This window comes from Festucalex cinctus, chromosome 5, assembly GCF_051991245.1.
Source record: "Festucalex cinctus isolate MCC-2025b chromosome 5, RoL_Fcin_1.0, whole genome shotgun sequence".
In the NCBI taxonomy this organism is placed as follows: Eukaryota; Metazoa; Chordata; class Actinopteri; order Syngnathiformes; family Syngnathidae; genus Festucalex; species Festucalex cinctus.
The window spans coordinates 3,510,541-3,532,427 of record NC_135415.1 but is presented as its reverse complement, the minus strand read 5'-3'; the positions used below and the strand labels follow the sequence as shown (position 1 = coordinate 3,532,427).

General features: G+C 41.3%; 1 protein-coding gene and 1 long non-coding RNA gene across 2 annotated transcripts in view; both read left to right on the top strand.

Moving 5' to 3' along the window:
- Positions 1–21,887, top strand: part of rad17 (RAD17 checkpoint clamp loader component) — a 162,668-nt gene that overhangs the window by 115,862 nt on the left and 24,919 nt on the right. The window contains exons 6-10 of the mRNA XM_077521437.1: positions 1,252–1,304; positions 7,694–7,819; positions 10,223–10,292; positions 10,364–10,475; positions 10,570–10,749. Coding sequence (XP_077377563.1) covers positions 1,252–1,304; positions 7,694–7,819; positions 10,223–10,292; positions 10,364–10,475; positions 10,570–10,749 — 541 coding nt within the window. The remainder of the gene's footprint in view (positions 1–1,251; positions 1,305–7,693; positions 7,820–10,222; positions 10,293–10,363; positions 10,476–10,569; positions 10,750–21,887) is intronic.
- On the top strand, positions 2,837–3,879 carry LOC144018841 (uncharacterized). Its single transcript, XR_013283541.1, has 2 exons — positions 2,837–2,961; positions 3,350–3,879. It is a non-coding gene; the product is annotated as an uncharacterized LOC144018841 (long non-coding RNA).

The window sequence follows — 21,887 nt, the reverse complement described above, 5'->3', positions numbered from 1 at the left end:
GTCCACGTGCTTTCGATAATTCCGTTCTTTCTCATTTGTCATGCCTTTTTGGTGATGTCAGCGTTTCGTTTAGTGAGATTTTCGTTGATGTAGACATGTTTACCACAAAGCTTGTGACGGTCTCTCTGTAGAGCAATCTTTTTTCTTTCTGTCGACAAACCTGATCAGAACTGCTGGTGGTCGTGTCCCTCCAGTTGGAAGCGAAAAGCACATCTGAATGTGCGCAGGATCTACAGTTAATCCCAAATCTCTGAGTTGAAGTGTCACTTGCTGTTCCACAGATTGGTTCCCTAAAGATTGGTCAGAATCTTCTGCGTTTGTGCCAGCCGCAGCTCTCACCGGAGGGCCGTGGCGTGGCTTGATCTTGATACCTGTGACTATCACATCGTTCCAAAGCAACAATGCATCAATCTTTTTCTTGTGTCTCTCTCTCTTCAATAGCTGTATTTCCTGAAGAAGTGGCTCAATGCTCTTCTTCATTTCAAGTAATTTGGAGACCATTCCACTGAATTTTACAAGAGAATATTTTATCTCCTCAATCTCGGCAGCTCTTTTTCCGCCAGGCATTCTGCAACAATGTAGTTAAAAATCCGAAATCCCAATGCAAAAATCAACAAGTACCGGTAGTTAGAAATCACGAGCGAGTGCAGGAGCAAGTACAGATGCGTCCTTCCTCAACAGATGCGTCCTTGAAAGTCAAATTTACTTTATTTTAATGTTAGTCACATTTATACACAAGTGTGCTTCTCGAAGGTCCCGTAGTTGGTGGGACTTGTGGGACAACAAGAATAAAGCTGTGATAGCTGCTATGTCATCCGTTGTTGCTTATAAAATGAAAAACAAAACAAAAAAGTTACTTTCCCCTTATTCCCGACTTTAAACAAGTAGGAAGGCGTCACTGACCGACGCCCGTTTTGTTGAAGATTGACAAATGGATTAATTGACAGGCTGCCCACTTCTCTCTGTCGGTCCTAAAATAGTTGTGACAAAGCTATGACAGATGCATGGTTAAAAAAAGGAAAAAAAAGACAGACCGCCGATTACATTTTGGTTCAGCTTGAAAAAAATGACGGACCGGCAATGATGGAAGGGTGTCCAGGGCGCGGATGAATGCCGGGTAACGGACCGGTATCAAATCAAACTGAACTGTGAATTGTGTGTATCGTTCTAGCCTACAATTTAGGTCTTAATTGTCTGTAGTATGGAATTTTGCTGTGCACAATTTATTTAGACAAACTTTTTTTTTTACAGGAATTCCCAAACCAGTTTTACCGCAAGCCAATTATTCTGCATGATATTCTGAGGTGAGTGCAGATTTGCTGTCAGCTGCTTACTTTCCATTTTTTTAAAACCAAGGTGCACACTTCTCATTCGCCATATTGCCAATTGCCAATATTTCCCATTTTTACCATACCGGCGAAGGGCGAAATTGGCTGTCAAAATTGCCCTGACAGAACCAGCATCACAAGCCCTGGCTACAAAGCACAGCTGACTGGATGCAAATAATGTGAATAATCCCACAATTTTCCATGCGGCCAGTGACACGTATGATTGGTTTCTCGGAGTGAGACAAAAAAAAAAAAAACGATTCGACCGGAGAGCTATAATGACCGTATCGGTAGCAGACTCGTCAATCGATACAAAGTCCGCCGGGAATCCTTAGATACACTGCTCGTAAAGCTGTGGAACGAATATTGCGTGGCTATGAATTGGTTACATGTGAGACTTTTTGGTTTTCATAACAAAAGCAAGAGTTCTGCGCCACTTGTTTGGTTTACGTTTCAGTAGCATCACTATTCATGCTACTTCCGTGTTTACAGAGCGCTAGCAAAGTAGCGCTCATAGACGCTTCATTCCCCGGATGTAGCAAACATAATGCAAAGACATTACATTACACACCTATTTTGGTCAACGCTGGGCTCGCGGCACAGGATAGTGTGTGCGCATCACAGCGAGTGACAACATGCAACTGGAGACAGTTGCAGAAGTGCATCTCGGTATTTCCCATGGCTATGAGTCTATGGAGAGAAATTTGTGTCTTTATTTTCAATCAAACAAAAAAGGAATTTGCAATCAAAAAAAAATTTCAATCAAACAAAAAGGGGATTTGCAATCAAAAACAATTTTCAATCAAACAAAAAGGGGATTTGCAACCTCAAATAAATTTTAATCAAACAAAAAAGGGTTTTCATATAAAATAAATATTTGCAAACAAAAAAAAACATTTCAAACATGGATTTGTATTTTAATAAAATCTTTTGCAAACATTTTTTCCGTTTTGTTTGCGAATCTGTTTTTTGGTTGCGAATCTGTTTTTTGATTGAAACCTGTTTTTTGGTTGCGAATCTTTTTCTGTGTTGTGTGGGCGGGGTCCTCCGTTCAACCGATGATAGAAGCCTTGTCATTGGTCAGCTTGGAAGCCGTTGCGACAACTTTCATTGGTCAGATAGGAATGGGGGTGTGACAATGTTCGTCTGACTATTTCCTGGTTCATTTTGTCCAGTCGCCGCCAGCATCGAGGTAAATATACCCCCCCCCCCCTCACTTCTAGTTTTCCGTTTTGTTTATCTGACATTTATCTAAAAGCAACCCTTGATCTATCGTTTATCCGGTGATTTGTTCTAATCATTACAATTAACGTAATCACTCACTCAGCATTGCTTAGCCATGTTAGCTAGCTAGGTAACTGATGGTCCGATACATGATACATACATACATACATACATACATTTGTTTCACATACAGGCAGGGCTGGGAATCGAATTTATTTACACTAGCTGCTTCCCCTAAATCTTGGATGTTTGAAGTAGAGATTAAATTCGTGACAATTCTGTGATTATTATTTATTGGTCCTGGTTGTTTACTGTACGAGTCAGGTTGAAAAAGAGGGGGAACTCATGCACCGTCAAAGCGGTGACACTGCTACTACTAGGATCCAGGCCACGTAAACGTTTGATTTTGGTTAGTCTAGTCATGAATCGTGATGTTTTGTTGGTACGAGAAACGGCCCAAATAAACGGCCTGCTGAGATAGCTGTTATTATGCTTATTCCTGATTATTTTATTACATTACATCATTACATTAATAAAATGCTAATTATTAATCACTTATGAGAAGTTCTGGTCATTGAAATAAGTAGCCTCTGCTACATTTATTATGTCTTGGGTGTTTGAAATACAGAGGAAGTGACTGAGATTACGTAATATAAATACATTTAGTTCCTGTGATTGTTTCATTGTAGTTTTCCTGTTTCAATAATGTTCAAAACATGTGTCAAACATAACTTTGTCAGAATTTTTTTTTTACATGTTTGGTACTTAATTCAAGCACACTTTTCTTTACTTTTTAGATGCAGAAGATGAAGTTGGTGGTTGGTCACCTCTCTTCATGAGGTGATGCTGTGGATAACTGAGCAGGGCCACAAGCACCTGCTTATGTCAGACAGAGAGCAATTTAAAATATCAATAAACTTTGACCACAATTGTGAGGTACAAATGCCAGGTCACACATTATGTTACCCCCTGCACAAACACCATTACATTTCCAACTGCTCATATGAGTGATTACCATTCCTTTAAATCACATCTACTGACTGCTATCACCTTTGATGCCAGATTTGACACAGTGTAATTGAAAGGGCAAAAAAATAAATAAAATCACATCCATTTCATTTTTTTGAGTAATTACAGGCTGTTCCTACCAAAATGTTTGTTTTAAGTTTAACAGTTCATTTTCTGAGCTTTCTTGATTTCTTGTTGGCAGGCCAATCATTTCTTGAGAAAAATGTCTGTATAAAATCTATAAAATGCTGAATAATTGACTGGTTGTTAGTTCATATGCATGCTTTTTTTTATGAAATAAAAGTCAAACTGTTTTACACAGGAATTTATTTTCATTTTTTACATAAATTTAAATGACCCTTTGGGCCGCGAGACACTAGCACTAGAAGCAACATTGAGAGTCTGCAAATAAATGACGCGACCAAAACTCAAGGACTCCTTGTTTGGATTGATTTGCCGTAAAGCAACAAGTCTTTCCTCAGGTAAACGACAGTGGATGTCAGGTATAACGATCCCGTGTTCACCGTGATGGTCCAAGGGTAGTGTCTCTTCAGCTTGCTGGATCTGTAATATCAAATACATTTATGAAAGCTACAGTAATTCCAAGAACTTTTACTCATATAAAGTTTTTTCCTCTGGTTATGTACGCTTTTACCAGCAATAAAACTGCCTTGGCCTGCTCCTCTTACAGTAAACATGCATCTCGCTATGTCTACATTTTCTACCCCTTGGTCTGCTCGCACTCTAAAATAAAAAATCTAGTCAGTGTAATTGCAAAAGTACACCTACAACTCAGATTCCCCTTCTGTTTCAATCTGACTCATACAGTAAACAACCAGGACCAATAAATAATAATCACAGAATTATCACGAATTTAATCTCTACTTCAAACATCCAAAATTAAGGGTAAGCAGCTAGTGTAAATAAATTCGATTCCCAGTCCTGCTTGTATGTAAAGCGAATGCAAAGGTTTCTTTCGGAGTTAAAAAAAAAAAAAAAAAAAAACCTTCATACTAACCGCTATCCCAATGAGTCGTATATTTGTGTTTTGACTGCCAACAACATAGCTTCATGACTGACTCATGTATCGGACCATCAGTTACCTAGCTAGCTAACATGGCTAAGCAATGCTGAGTGAGTGATTACGTTAATTGTAATGGTTAGAACAAATCACCGGATAAACGATAGATCAAGGGTTGCTTTTAGATAAATGTCCGATAAACAAAACGGAAAACTAGAAGTGAGGGGGGGGGGGGTATATTTACCTCGATGCTGGCGGCGACTGGACAAAATGAACCAGGAAATAGTCAGACGAACATTGTCACACCCCCATTCCTATCTGACCAATGAAAGTTGTCGCAGCGGCTTCCAAGCTGACCAATGACAAGGCTTCTATCATCGGTTGAACGGAGGACCCTGCCCACACAACACAGAAAAAGATTCGCAACCAAAAAACAGGTTTCAATCAAAAAACAGATTCGCAACCAAAAAACAGATTCGCAAACAAAACGAAAAAAATGTTTGCAAAAGATTTTATTAAAATACAAATCCATGTTTGAAATGTTTTTTTTTGTTTGCAAATTTTTATTTTATATGAAAACCCTTTTTTGTTTGATTAAAATTTATTTGAGGTTGCAAATCCCCTTTTTGTTTGATTGAATTTTTTTTTTGATTGCAAATTCCTTTTTTGTTTGATTGAAAATAAAGACACAAATTTCTCTCCATATGAGTCCTCTCGGTGCGCTTGTATTTCCTGCTGTTGGTACTGTGCGCGACCCCAAAGAATAACTCGTGACGATCCAATGCATGGATTCAAACTTCAGCTTCAGCCAGGTATGTCCCACAGCCAACACACCAGCTAAGCTAAAAGCACACCGCAAGCATCTCATTCTCCATTTGTGGCTGCCTGTCAATGCACACAATTAGGATGAGAAGTAGATATGAGAAATTGGACCTGTCCGCAATTACATCATCAAGCTCAAATAAACAATAGGGGGAAAAAAAAAAGATGTCGTACATTAACCAAAAATTAATGTTACGGCAAAGGAAAAACAAAAATTGCGGATAAAAAGGGAAGGTTACCTTTGGCAATATTTTTGGATTTATTAAGTGGTTAAAATGTGATAGATTTATGGTTCCATAAGGGGGCTTCATATTACTTTTGGCTGGACGGTAGGTTTATTTCATGTTTAAAATTTATGTTTCTGAAATACTTAACACTGCTCACATCTTCTGTTTGTGTTGATGTCTTTTTAAAGGTTAAATATTTACAGTATATTTCAAATTAAATTAGCAAGTAAACAGACTCACCAGTACTTGAATGCTACTTCTTTGCTCACCATTCTGTCCCGGCTGGCGTGTTGTTGCGCTCGGGCTGACAACAAAGAGGACGCTGTGTGTGACGTAGCCCGTACTAGGAGTTGATTGGCTGCCGTGAGGCGAAAAGCAAAAAAAGTTCAATTTTTTTAACTTTGGCGAATATGCAATTGTGCGGATTTTCGTCACGAACATGCGGATTTTCGCTGCTGCGCACCGCGTCCCAGCGCACGAAACGCGTCCTCCGCGCTGCCACACGCACTTTCGTTCCGTTGCACGCGAACTCCATTGACCACAATGCAAAGTGCCACCAAAACGCCTTCCCCCGCTTTTGGTGAGAACGCAGCATAGCTCTAAGGTAGGGCACGGACACTCTGTCGAAGAAACCAATTTTTGCCCCTTTTATCCGAGAACTCTTCTTCCTCGCAAAGATTGCGAGGGAACGCAATCTTTTCGTTCGAACGCAAAGTTGTTTTTTTCGCCTACCATGTCACCTTCGCTGCGCCGTAAACACTTCCGGGTCATCTTCCATGTGAATAAAAGCGACGTGTAAACAAAGCAGTGGAAAAATACATGCTCCATCCTAGTCGCTTTGGGAAAGCTTTCCCACTGTTTTGTTTCATGCTTACAAACGTTCCATCCTCGTCGCTTTTGTTCACATGGAAGATGACCCGAAGTTTTTTGCGAGGGCACGCAATCTTTGCGTTCTCTCGCAATGAACGCAAAGATGTTTGAGAGAGAACGCAAAGTTTTTTTTTTTTTTTTTTTACCATGTCACCTTAGGGGCTCCGTACAAATGTGACCCTTCCTGGAAAAGCGGAACATTCAGTACAATACTACACACTGATTGGACAATGCATGTGCACATCTACCAAACTTGTTTTGACCAATCACATCAACGGATGAATATGCCGTCATCGTTGTAGGTTGAAAAAAAAACACATTTTTACGAGTTAAAAATGCACAAAGCGCCCTCCAGCTGTTCTTCATTCAACAAAGAAACTGTGAGTAATGGGGTATATACCACGGAAGAGGCGGGACTGATTTTTGCACATCAGTTTGTTTCCGGTTCGGTTTGCAATGTGTGGGGTGCGTCAAAAATACTTATGGTTCCGACTTTGTGCCCCTCGGTTGCGTGTTCGCAACCCGGACCGGAAATAATCTGATGTGCAAAATCACGTCCCGCCTCTTCCGTGGCATATACCCCATTCTGTGATGACAGAATTGCAGCATACATGCATTCGTCCATGTTAGGTTTGCGCTTCTTATTTTCATTACAGCCGCATATTTCGCCCCCAAACACAATCCCACTTCGTGATTGGTCCGTGCAAAAAGTGTATGCAGCGGTGAAAATAAGTCGGCTCGCTGCAACGTGTATTCTCGGGGGTTCATGAACTCACAAATCCCGCGAGAATTCATCTTGCAGCGCAAGGTTAGTCTAGCGCTACCCTTAGATGATAGCTCATGGAGAGGGATTAGTATTGCACTGTTATGTTATTCGGGCTATAATGTCTCCACCACAGCGCACATAGCAAGACAATGGTGTAACATAGACATGTGGCTGCCTATACTCAAGTGTGGCTAGCAGATTTTTAAACTGTTTAGCCACATTAGCAAGAGGTTTCATGGTTCAGTGCCAACCCTGGAAAATGAAGAAACAAGATCACAGCTTTGACAGTTGCAATATAATGGAAAACATGATATTGGCATTAAAATTTAATGAAAATAAATATTACCAGTGAACATACTGGTTTTTGATAAATATTCTACTGTATTTTCATGTTTAACTTGAGCTCATGTTCTGCTGTTTCTTCAAGGTGCTTTGTGAAGACCATCCGATGCCCCCTGGTGTTCATTGTGTCCAATAGCCCAAGTGGAGACAGTTGGTCAAGATTACTTTTTCCCAGAGAGATCGTGGATGAGTTGGACATCAGTAGCATCAGGTTACATTAAATACATTTTTCAGTTTATCAGGAAATACTGTATGTATGGGGAATCCGGGTCCAGAAAGTAAAAAGTAGGGATGTAACGATATCCAAAAATCATGATACAATACTATCACGAGATGAAGCTCACGATACGAGAATTATCACGATATTGTGGGGAGGATGGTGATATTAAAAAATGTCACGATATTGTAAAAAAAATAGAAGAGGTCATACAAAAAAAAACCCACTATATTGTCCTTTTGTACTGTCAGGTCTCGCTTACCTTGCCGACTCTTCATTCAATGGGTTAAAGCTCCTCTTTATCTCCGCCTGCCGTAACACAGTCAAAATTCAGGAGTTGACGGGATCTCTCCAAGCCGGCTGCGAGAAGGATTCGTTTAGGTTCTCACCGCCCCGGTTTTAGAGCGTCAGTCCGGTCTTGCTTCAGAAAAACCCTGATTGAATAACCAATTTGAAATAAGGATAAAATCTGAACACGCTTTTTTAGAGCGGCTCCTACTCTGAACGATCGGTTGCACTTGTTAAGACCTAAATAAGTTTAGCTGGTTTTGTTTTCTTAACCGCTTACTCCTCACAAGGCTCGTGGGAGTGCTTGAGCCTATCGCAGCCGGCTTCAGGCAGTAGGCGGGGTACACCCTGAACTGGTTGCCAGGCAATCACAGGGCACACAGAGCCGAAAAACCAGCCACACTCACAAGCACACCTAGGGACAATTCAGAGCGCCCAATTAACCTGCCATGCATGTCTTTGGGATGTGGGAGGTGACCGGAGTACCCGGAGAAGACCCACGCGGACACGGGAAGGACATGCAAACTCCACCCAGAAAGGCTGAAGCCTGGACTTGAACCTGCATCCTCAGCACTGGGAGGCAAACGTGCTAACCAGTCAGCGAACGTGCCGCTTCCTCATGGACTTGTTTTTCTCATTTAAAATAAGCCGAAGTAACTTTAAAGGTTCAGGGAAAAGCAGTTACCGATGGTATGGTATAGTTCATTCGTTAAAAGACCTAAATGGTTATTAAGTATGACTGAGATAGAATTTAAACTAAGTTAAAAAAAAAAAAAAAAAAAAGAAAATTGTAGAAATGGGATGCCTTTATGCTTTCAATGCTTATTTAATTTGCCTAAAAGTAATAGGAGTAATATTTATACTAATACTTGAGTGTATCTATTACCACACTAATCCACAAAAGAATTGTAATATTTTAGTTTCAATTATATTCAAAATTGAGTAAAAATTCACTTATGGTTTGGATAATCATAATCCAAATAAATTCAATAAATGAATAAAGATTTACTTAATATTTGAATAATCGTAATGCAAATAAATTCAATAAATGAATAAAAATTGACTTAATGTTCGAATAAATATAATCAAAATAAATTCAATAAATGAGTAAAAATTCATTCAATATTCCCAATCCAAATAAATACAATAAATTACAAAACGTACAAACGTACTTCATATTTGAAAAATCATTCCAAATAAATTCAATAAATGAATACAAATTTATCATAATCCAAATAAATTCAATAAATGAATACAAATTTACTTAATATTTGAATAATCATAATACAAATAAATTCAACAAATGAGTAAACAAATCATTCATTGTTGGAATAATCATAATCCAAATAAATTCAATAAATGAGTAACAAATCATTCATTGTTGGAATAATCATAATCCAAATAAATTCAATGAGAAAAAAAAATCATTCATTGTTGGAATAATCATAATCCAAATAAATTCAATAAATGAGTAAAAATGTAATTAACATGTATAAAATCATTCCAAATAGATTCAATAAATTAAAGTGAGTATAAATTCACTAATTCTTTCGACAATCATAGTCCAAATAAATTCAATAAATTAGTAAAGATTCGCTTATTTGATTAATCAATCCAAATAAGTTCAATAAATGAGTAAAAATTGACTCACTGATGAATAAAGTTTAAAATAGGAAGAAAATCCTGTCTTTGAAAGTTTAGACAATGTAGAGTTAAATCTATCAAAAAGAAATAAACTCGAACTAGCAATAAGAAAAGTATTAAAATACTAATACTACGTACGACCCGAGTCCCGAACCATGGCGTTTGATGCATGCGGATCACGGGTCAAAGATGAGCTGTCGCACCATTCATTTAAACATATACTCGTGCCGTGCGGCTGGATTAATTTTTCACCAGCGCAGGCTGTACAGTTGGCCACGTTTGTGGGTGAAATGGCCGCAGTCTCGAGCCCTGCAATAAAACCATCCATTTCCTGAAAAGCTTCGATTGTGAAACATCTGCAAGGAAGGCACACCTGTTAATGATTATTACAGCACTGCGTAAGAATTATATACCATAATTATTAGTTTTTAATTAAACTGAATTTCTTTCATTCTCAATTTCCAGTTTTAATCCAGTGGCTCCAACAACTATGATGAAGGTTCTGGCTAGTATTTTAACCAATGAGGAAGGAAAGGTGAGAAACAACTGTCACTGGTCTGAATCCATTTTGAATCTGATTTTTGACTTCTCTTTGTCTGTACACAGAACATTGGAAGGGTCATTGTCCCAGACCAGACAATGTTGGAGATGCTGTGTTCAGGAAGTTCAGGAGACATCCGCAGTGCTATTAACAGTCTGCAGTTTACCTCCATCTCAGGTCTGGAGTAAATACTGTATATACAAATACTGTAATCAAGAATGCTTATGTTCCTTTCATACTGATTTACTGCAATGAAATGTATTTTGTCAAGACAATTCACAGGAAAAGGACAATCCTTTGAAATCCCAGGGTAAGGCAGTTTCCAGATCAACATTAAGGAAGAAAACCAAATCAACAAGGGCCAGGGACCAAGAAGGAGAGCAAACTGTTGGAATGAAGGATACTTGTCTGTTCCTTTTTAGAGCACTAGGAAAGATACTGCATTGTAAAAGTAAGTCACTGGTTATTATTTATTTTTTATCATTTATCTTCCTTGACGTTAATACTGTATGTGAAAAACAAAAAAGACATCTGTTTTTCTCACAAATACACTAAGCCACATTTAATGGGGATGAATAAATAAAGAAAGAAAATTTGGTTGCAGGCAACAACCAGTACGGAGATGACAAAAGCATGCTCAGGTACCACAAACATTTTTGTTAGGGCTTAGAAATGCTTGAAAAAAAATTGATTAAAAATAGAACAGTACAATGGCCTGTCCACGTATTACTGACTGGCACTATCTCTATGTACAAAAATGTCACTGCAAAAATGTCACTGCAACATTAAGTTTGAGTCCAAATCAAGCAGGTTAATGACAAGTATAAAACTTGGTTCTCACCTTTGGTCGCCACCCAGCTCGCTACGACTTCTTTGGCCCCTCCTACAGGAAGGCAAACCCACCAGATGCTCGCCTTCGAGCCCCGCCTCCAGGCTTGGCTCCAGAGGGGGGGCCCCGGTGACGCGCATCGGGGCAAGCGATCCAATATTCATACTCATCATAAGAGGTCATTGAGCCATGTTTTGTCTGGTCCATCAAGTAGTACTATAGGTGACCCTGCCTGGGGCATAAAGCCCCAGACAACATAGCTTCCAGGATCACTCCTGCTTCCTGCTTGCCTAGTGTGTAGACACAATCTGCTCTGCTCCTGCTTTGCTTTGCATTCTTTCAGCTGATAACTACTTTTTTCTTTTTTTTTCGGGGATTTTTCCTGGACATTTGCCTCGATGTGGCTGTACTACCTTTTTGTTTGGTAGGTACAACTAGCTGGGCGCATCTTTCAACATTTTTTTGGAAACTCCTCACGATAACGTGAGCACGGCCTGCTAATCAGCACGGACTGCTACGAGCAGCATGGCTGGATGAATGATGCCTTCCATCTCGACCGATGAATACCACAAACTTCTTCAGAAGATGGCAGTGCTGGAGACAAGAATGCACCGCCTTGAAATGTTTGTGGAGGTGAATGGAAAATCGTGGAATGACACCACACTGCCAATGTCTCCAAACGGTGGTCATGAGCATGCTAACAAACAGCTAGCTCCATCCACCGACCCTCTGTGGAATGTGCTGGGAGCAAAGCCAAAACTGAGGAGTCGTCGCCCAACAGCTGGACCTGACCGCCAACTAATGCCTGAGGAAACACGTCGGCCTATGCAAAAGGCTACCTCAACCCCAAGAAATCAATCTTGGACGTTGGTACCAGCAAGAAAAAGGAAACCGTCTCTTGGCCGACGAAGACAAAATACTGATATCGAACTGAGAAACAGGTTTGCCGTGCTGTCGCCGAGCCAGCAAGCCTCGGGGGATCACAGCACCAGTCAAAGTTATGAAACCAGACCTTCTCAGCAAATGCGTTCAGCTACTGAGACACCAACACTGATAATAGGCGACAAAGCCTTGTTTGGTGTTAAACGTCTGTGCAGCAGAAAAAACACATAAGTTCTGTGTTTTGCTAATGACATGGTGCTGGACATTTCTGAAAAAGTCGAAAAGATTGCTACTGACTACCGAACTGTGAGATCGATTGCGATTCACACAGGAGCATTCGATGTGTTGAAAAAACAGTCGGAGATACTGAAGCAAGACTTTATTACCCTTCTACACAAGATGATATGCCTAAACGCAGAGGTTTTTCTGAGTGCCTCTCTGAGTACCTCTCTGCCTACTGTCTGACCAGGTGATGAGCGTTTCAGTCGGATTATGTCACTCTCGAGATGGCTGAAAAGCATCTATGCTTCTTACTCAGTGAACTTTATTGACAATTTTTCTGTTTTGTGAACGTCGCCATTTTTTCTAACGCAATGGGATTTATCTCAATAAGCAGGGAGTCAGATTACTGACAGCCAACATCTTCCATAGCGTGCGTCACTGGACGCTATGTTCCCAAAACAAAGGACATGAAACACAACAACCGATAAGAAGAGGATCTGGTGAGGCTGGCTCACTATCTTGAACTCCCTGCCCTTCAGAACAGATTGATTTGTCCTCATCTGCCCACACTCCAAACACCGAACATCCAGCTCCCCTACTCCCGAACGACACCTGCCAAACACCACCACGACCACAACCACCAGTTTCACTACCAGATGCGCCCCTGCGCCCCAAGCGACACCTGCCAGACAGCGCCACTACCGGATTCACTGCCGGATGCACCCCCGCGCTGTGCACCGCCCCCGAATGACACGATGACTGACTCGCCAGCGAGTCTCACCAATAGGTTGAGCAATCTGGTCAATCTCTCCATACAGCGAAATAAAAGTCTCCAGGCAGCTGCCTGCTGATGACGGTTCGCCCATGCTCCCCCCAAGATGACACATTCAGCTATCTACTAATCGTCTGACTCCACCAAGCCTCAGCATACAGCTCCCCACCCGCCGACCTCCATCTTCGGCTATGGAGAATCTCAACTACAGCTCGGTCTGATATGCTTTGGGTCCAGAATACATATACAATTTAAAAAATGTGTGTTCCCAGAATAAGTCAGGACCCAAGGAAGCTTGTAGCATTCTTGTGATTACAAGAAATAGAAAGTTGGCAAAAGAAATTAGAAGAAATAAGTCAGAAGCTACAAACCTAGTCAGTATAGCTTGTCAACCTCTGACTAAACCAGCGTCTCCGATTACCACTGTGAGACTAGCGCTACTAAATACAAGATCACTAGTTAACAAATCATTGTTGATTCATGACATTATTATGACATATGATCTTGACTTATTTCTCCTCAGTGAAACATGGCTAACAGAAGGTTCCTGCAACACTGTTCTCAATGAGGCGCTTTCACACCAAAAAGCCCAGGAACTTTGAGTTCATGGTAGAGTCAGTTCCGGGTCCGAAGAACTTGTGAGCGGCCCACGAGTTTGCGTTCACACGGCATGAAAGCAGGCAGGGTAGTTTATTCAAATGAGACTGATGACGTATGTCAGGGGAGGAAAAAAAACAGCACTACCCCGCCTGTCCAGCAAGTGCCGGTACCGGTAAAACTGAATGACAAACAACCAGTGTGACGTTGAAAAACGCGACCTTTGACCCTCCATCGCCATTTGTTACGATACAAGGCATATCATCTTTTCGTTTTCCTTGTCATGTTGTACAGAGTTGTGTTTGCAGCAATTAGAACTTCACGGGAAAGGTTGATGAGAACCATTGGGACCCGCCGTATTACCACATCAAGATGAGAAATGGGCAGGACTTGCTCACTTGGAAAGACAGTCAAACCTGCAAGCACGAAGACGTGCACTGGTAAGGTTTAAACACAATTATACGAAATTTATTTCACATCGGAATTAAGCTGTAACATGTAACGGAGCTCCCCTTGCAAGGTGGAGAACACGAAAAAAAAATGAAGTTACAGAGTGTATTAGTGCCTTAAACACAACGTATGACTGGCGCGTTCAGTTGCACGTCTACTTGCGTGTGTCCCCGCGCGTCGGTCGTTTGTGGATATTTTGTCGTACTTTCTGCCATGAAAAGGGCAATCGCTGGAAACTGGTGTTTCCTGCCTAGTTCTCGTGCAATTCACGGCAAAATAGGGCTTGATGGCGAGTTGCTGTTCACGCTACATGTACGCTGCGTATTTCATAATACCGTTGGACCTGGACGTATTGTTAGTCTGTCCGCATGTTTTTTTTCTTTTTTTTCTTCTGTTAAACACATGATTGACCGATCCAAAGTGTTGAAATGGCTTGCTTTCTTTGACGATGCACGAATGTTAGAACAAAGGTGCCGGGATTTTGGGAAAAGTGCTGATTTTGGAAGTGTCAGATTGCCACCTCAAGCCAGTGGTTTATCATAGGGCCATAAATTGGTGCATATTCCGCTATTTTAAGGTATTCTGTCATGTAAATCACAAGGCTGTTGCACAAAAGTAATTAATGTAGATATTAACATTTATTAATTTGTTGTGTTTCTGTTTCAGATTTGCCACTTCTACCAATCTGGGTGTGTTCTGCGCAGGGAGTGGAAGAACATCAGAACCTCTGAATGGTGGGACGCTGTAATTATGTTTGCATTACTGTTTGTCAAAAATAAAAACATTAAAAAGAATTCATTGAGCATAAGTTTTTATTCGTGTGGAAAAAAAAACAGAACCACAAAAGTGATATGAAAACAAAAGCATTTATTACTTATGCATTTGGCTTATTTGTGTCCACAAGTCTGTTTTGGACTGCCAGGAAGCCCATTTGGAACTCTCCGTTGTGCCTTTGTTCAACCAGCTCATGTGCCACGTGTTGATCTTCCTTGCGCTCCTCGCTTCTGAGGTCAACTTCCTCCTTGTGCTGCTCGCGTCTGAGTTGTAAACTATTATGAATGATTGCAATAAGTTTCTTCTTTCTTTTAAAATGTTAACTGCTACTCATTTGTTTATAATGTCCAATAAACAAACAAACACACTGCCTTATTCAACGAAGCAAAATTAATTGTGAGTGGGGTGTTGCTTTAAAAGTTTTAAATGAAGCTTTTGAAGTTATATAAAATGAAATGAAACATACCAGGACTGTTCAGGGAGGCATCATAACGTAAAGGAGAGCACAGAGAAGGTCCCGCTGTAAGTCAGAGTACATCACAACAAAGGTCAGTTTACACTGTTAGACGGCATACCTTTTATAGCAACGGATATTTCACCGTGACCGTCAACTCCCCTGCCAGCGAAATTCTCGCGCGATTCATGGCAAAGTAGCGCTGGTATCGAGGTGAAGGTCACGGCAAAATATCAATTTCGAGTCATTCTTCTTACGTTTTCGTTTCCCCAGAACTATATACGAGCTGTTAGGTGATGAGACTAACAAGTTAAAACTCTTTAGTCGCGTTGTACACAGAGCCTTGGCTTAAGGGAAAAAAAAACAAACGAAGTGGTTGTTTTGCTTTTAACCGTGCATATCATGCCTGGTTTCCACACGTCCTTTGCACAAAGCTTTCCAATTTCGTCATCACTGGAAGCAAGGCTATTTCGGCATTAGCTGCCTACAATACTCTTCATTTACTAGGTTAATTGATTTAGGAATGATTTCACAACATTACATAGGTTCGGAGCTGGATGCGTGCCTTTGCCAAGCTTAAGCCATGCTACGCTAACAACTTAGTGCTAGCGCGGTGTAAAAGCCACGTTAAGACCGCGCAGCGACCTAAACGAATATATAAATACAAATGTTCATGAGGCAATTCTGTCTTACCTTGGTGTGTTAGCGTGTCTGTTGTTGAGGAATCCTCGCCCACTGCCGTGTCCTCGCACATAACTTCCAGCATTGCAATTGCAGAGTCCTTTGTTTTACCGGTTGTACACCCCATCCGGTGGCCGAGAATGACGTCCAGTCTTTCGTACCATTTATTAATTTTGCGGTCATTTCCGCTTCGGCTGTTGTGGTCCTTGAGTTTTTTATAGTCCTGTTTGAGTTTCTTGAGTTTTTCCCTTACCTGCCTTTGTGTGTGGAAAATGCTAAGCTCTTCTAGCTTCGCGGTTATCAATTGATAGACTTTATCGTTTCTTGTGGCACTTTCAAATTGTCGTTGGGTCTCCTCGTCCCCGTAAATGCTCAGGAGAGCCTGCACTTCTTCGTCCGTCCACCTATCGTTTTTTTTAAATCCTTCCATTTCCAAAACGTTTGGGGGGAAAAATCGTCGCGCTCTCAGCAGTGAAAAGTAAAAAAGAAATGGCGGCTTTACCGCGAAAAACTCACCTATCCAAAACACACCTCCTCGTCCAGTCAACCAATCATGACACACTTCACAACACGCCCCCACTTGTGTAGTTCAGGGTACACCGAAATACCCTCCACTTGCCTAGGTACTTAGGTAGTACCGTTTCGACCCCCCCAGACCCGGAACTACTTTTGTGTGTGAACGCAAACTTTGGACAAACTCCCCCGGAACATAGGGAAGTTCCTGAATAAGTTCCTGCGGTGTGAAAGCGCCTATTGAGGCAACAACAACAAATTTTAGTTTCATGAACAAATGTCGTAATGGCAAAAAAGGCGGTGGACTTGCTGCCATTTTTAAATCTCTATTTCAGTGTAAAGAAATTTCATTGGGAAGCTTTAATTCATTTGAATATCTTAGTCTTTTGGTAAAAGGTGAACCAAACATCGTCATTGTCATAAATTATAAACCTCCAAAACAAAAAGGCAGATTCATGGAGGAATTTGAAGAAATGCTGTCAGTAATTTGTACCAACTATGACTATCTGGTCTTAACTGGAGACTTTAACATTCATGTTGACAACAACTTGGATAAAAATACCAAAGAATTTTGTAATATACTTGATACTTTTGGTCTCTCACAACATGTAAAAGGTCCAACACACAATCAAGGTCACATTCTTGATCTCGTCATCTCTAAAGGTGTTGACATTTTATCTGTTGAGGTGAAAGATCTGGCTATTTCAGATCATTCCTGTGTGTTTTTTTTTTAATTACAAACAATTCCAGAAGCTCAAACAACTACTGTCTCTATTAAAAAAAAAAAAAAAAGGTACATAAATGAGAATACAAGCAACATGTTTATGGAATTAATGGCTGCATCACCAACTGTAAATGCAGAGACTGTTGATGAACTTCTGGATGAATTCACCTAAAAAATCTCAAATGTTTTGGATGCTGTTGCTCTGATTAAAACTAAGACCATTTCATCCCGAACTAAAACACCTTGGAGGTGTGCTACCAACATAATGACTTTGAAATCTAAATGCAGAAAAGCAGAACAAAAGTGGAGAAAAACTAAACTCCAAGTTCATTTTGACCTGTACAGACAATGTCTTTGTCATTTTAATCAAGAGTTAGTAATAGCTAGACAACAACACTTTTCTGAAATTATTAGTAGGAACCTCAAATACACGCACTCTATTTGCCGTGGTTGACAAATTTACAAATCCCTCAAATCAAACAGCGCCAGAACTCCTCTTAACAGATAAATGCAATGAATTTGCCTGCTACTTTAGTGAAAAAGTACAAGCCATCAGGTCAAACATTGTTACAAACCAGCAAAATAAAAGGATGCAGCACTTAAAATCACCTAGGAATAATTTAATTACCATGACAGAATTTGACTCAGTGGATCAAAATACTGTAGTAGACTTGGTTCAGCAATTGAAACCTTTCCACGAGCTGTCTTGACTCAATACCATCTGGCTTTTTCAAAACCATTGTGAAATCTGTTCAGATCGATTTACAACAAATAATTAATTGCTCACTTCAATCAGGTGAGCTTCCTAAATGTCTGAAAGTAGCCGCCGTCAAGCCCATTCTAAAAAAGAGAACACTGGATGTCTCCCTGCTAGCAAATTATAGACCAATCGCAAACCTTCCCTTCGTAACTAAAATAGTTGAAAAAGTGGTTTTTAATCAACTCAGCAATTTCTTGAGCTTAAACGGACTTTTGGATAAATTCCAGTCAGGTTTCCGACCTCATCACAGAACAGAAACAGCTCTGATTAAAGTACTGAATGATATAAGATTGAGCACTGATGCAGGGAAGGTATCAGTGCTCGTCTTGTTGGACCTCAGTGAAGCATTTGACACGACTGATCATAATATACTGTTAGACAGGCTGGAAACTTGGGTGGGATTAAATGGAACAGTCCTTAAATGGTTCAGGTCCTATTTGGTGGAAAGGAGTTACTTTGTGACCATTGGAAATTTTGAATCTGATCGAAAGGCCAAGACATGTGGGGAGGGTCAGTCCTTCGACCCCTGTTGTTCAGTCTGTATATGTTACCTTCGGGTCAAATGCTTCAGAACGCCGATGTTGACTATCATAGTTATGCAGATGACACACAATTGTATTTATCAATGTCCCCAAATGACAGCAGTTCTATTAACGTATTGTGTCATTCTCTAGAGCAAATTAAGAACTGGATGAACCAAAATTTCCTTCAGCTGAACGAAAACAAAACGGAACTCATTGTTTTCGGCAATAAATAAAAGAGGATTGCTGTTAAAAAACAGCTTGAGTCACTGTCTTTAGAAACTAAAGACCAAGTTTGAAATCTTGGGGTACTAATAGACTCAGACCTGACCTTCAGCAATCATATTAAATTTATCACTAAAACAGCCTTTTACCAGCTGAAAAACATATCCAGACTGAAGGACTGCATGCTTCAAGCAGACCAAGAGAAGCTTATCCATGCTTTTATCTCCAGCAGAATAGATTACTGTAACGGTCTTCTGACTGGACTCTCTCAAAAGAACATGAGACAATTGCAGGTCATTCAGAACGCTGTAGCTCGAGTTCTGACCAAAACAAAGAGATCAGAACATATTACTCCAGTACTTCAGGATTTACACTGGCTCCCAGTCAGCTGTAGAATCGATTTTAAAGTTCTGCTACTCGTCTATAAATCACTAAATGGTTTGGGTCCTGAATATATCCAAGAAATGCTGATTGAGTACAAACGCAGCAGGGCTCTGAGATCTACAGACTTGGGCCAACTAGTGGAACCCAGAGTTGGAAGCAAACATGGTGAAGCTGCATTTAGCTATTATGCTGCACACAGATGGAATAGGCTTCCAACAGAAGTGAAGTCAGCCCCGAGTGTAAATGCTTTTAAATCCAGGTTAAAAACTTTGCTTTTTTCTTATACCTTTGATTAGGAACTTTTAAACAGCTTTAATTAAGTTTTTTTTTTTATTATTTTAAACTTCCTTATCCATCCATCCATTTTCTTGACCGCTTATTCCTCACAAGGGTTGCGGGGTGCTGGCGCCTATCTCAGCTGGCTCTGGGCAGTAGGCAGGGGACACCCTGGACTGGTTGCCAGCCAGTCGCAGTAAACTTCCTTATGTTAAATGTGTTAAAGTTTGTTGAATAATGTTTTAAGATTGTTATTGTATGTTCTTTTTAGTACATTTTGTAACCTCTTTTCATTTATTTTTCTTCCTCTGAATGTTAACTACTGTTTCTTGATGCTTATGTGTTGTCTTTCCTTGTGTAAAGCACATTGAGTTGCCTTGTTTATGAAATGTGCTATACAAATAAACTTGCCCTGCCTTGCCTTGCCTTGCCATTGGGATATGCAAACCCCTCCACCACGGAGGGGCTTGCCCCTTCGAGAGGGGTTGGACCTTTTTCCACTCTGGAGTTGCCTATGGTGAGAGGCACAGAGCAAGTGTGGGCATACTTATTGCGCCCTGGCTTGGCGCCTGTACGTTGGGGTTCACCCCGGTAGCCTCCCTTCAGCTTTGGGTGGGGGATGGGTCCTGGTCATTTGTGCATATGCACCAAACAGCAGTTCAGAGTACCCACCTTTTTTGAAGTCCTTGTAGGATGTGCTGGAGAGCGTTCTCCCTGCGGACTCCCTTGTTCTGCTTGGGGGACTTCAAGGCTCACGTGGGCAATGACAGTGAGACCTGGAGGGGCGTGATTGGGAGGAACGCCCCCCCGATCAGAACCCGAGTGGTGTTCTGTTATTGCATGTCTGTGCTCGTCACGGAGTGTCCATAACGAACACCATGTTCAAACATAAGGGTGTCCATATGTGCACTTGGCACAAGGACACCGTAGGCCGCAGTTCGATGATCGACTTTGTAGTCATGTCATCGGATTTGCGGCCGCATGTTTTGGACACTGGTGAAGAGAGGGGCAGAGCTGTCAACTGATCACCACCTGGTGGTGTGTTGGCTTCAATGGTGGGGAACGCTGCCTGTCAGACCTGGCAGACCCAAACGTATTGTGAGGGTTTGCTGGGAACGTCTAGTAGCGGAATCCAGACAGAGTTTGAATGCTCACCTCCGGCAGAAGTTCTCCCTTGTCCCGGGGGAGGCGGGGGACATTGAGTCTGAGTGGGCCATGTTCCGCGCCTCCATTGTTGAGGCGGCTGATCCGAGCTGTGGCCATAAGGTGGTTGGTGCCTTTCGTGGCAACAATCCTTGAACCCGCTGGTGGACACCAGCGGTAAGGGGTGCCATCAAGATGAAGAATGACTCCTATCGGGTCTTTTTGGCTTGTGGAACTCCGGAGGCAGCAGACAGGTACCGGCGGCTAGCCAAGTGGAATGCGGCTTTGGTGCTCGCTGAGGCAAAAACTCAGGCCTGGTTGGAGTTCGGTGATGCCATGGGAAACGACTTCCGGACGGCTTTGAGAAAATTCTGGTCCACCATCCGACATCTCAGGAGAGGAAAGCACTGAACCATTAACACTGTTTATAGTGGAGATGGTGGGGTGCTGTTGACCTCGACTCGGGACGTCATGAGTCAGTGGGGAGAATACTTCGAAGACCTCCTCAATTCCACCGACACGTCTTCCTTTGAGGAAGCAGAGTCTGGGGACTCTGAGGTGGGCTCTGCTACCGCTAGGGTCACTGAGGTGGTTGGAAAGGTCCTCGTGGCAGGGCCCCGGGGGTGGATGAGATCCGCCTTGAGTTCCAAAAGGCTCGGGGGGGCTTTGGGGCTGTTGTGGTTGACACGCCTCTTGTTCATGCAGATGATTGGAGGATAAGTGGGAATGGAGTTGAGTGGCAACTAATTTTTCAAGTATTTTGGATATGAAGGAAGGTTAGATATAGGACGGTATTTGTTGAAGTTGGAGGGGTCAGCACCAGGTTTTTTCAAGATGGGAGTCCAGTATTGTAATGTGTAACCAGATCATCCGGGCTGGAAAAACTGTGTATGCTGGAGAGAGAGGATCAATCATTGCAGTCAGATCATCAGTGTTAATATTCTTTATATTCCGAAATGAGATTAGACGTGGAGTTTTGGTGATGGAAAGAAGGAGTTGAACGATAAATGAAAGGAAGAAAGTGGTCAGTTATGGGAAGTTTATCGGTTATCAGTTCGGACGGGGTGACACCAGAGCAACAGATTAAGTCAAGAATGTAAATGAGTTTGGAATTTGTGGGAGAAGTGACAAATTATTTACATCTAAAACTGTCAAGATAAGAAATAAAGTCTTTGGTAAGAGATATTGATATTGTCCATGTGAATATTGAAATCACCCAGCAGGATTATGTCAGGAGAGAGAGTGGATAGGTTGGTGAAAAAGGCAGCAAAGTGATGTTAAAATTTAGGTTTAGGAGGACGGTAAACAATAGCAATGATGGTTGGAGTGGGACCAGACAGTTTGTAGACTGCAGATTCGAACGTGCTAGAGGTCACAGGCAC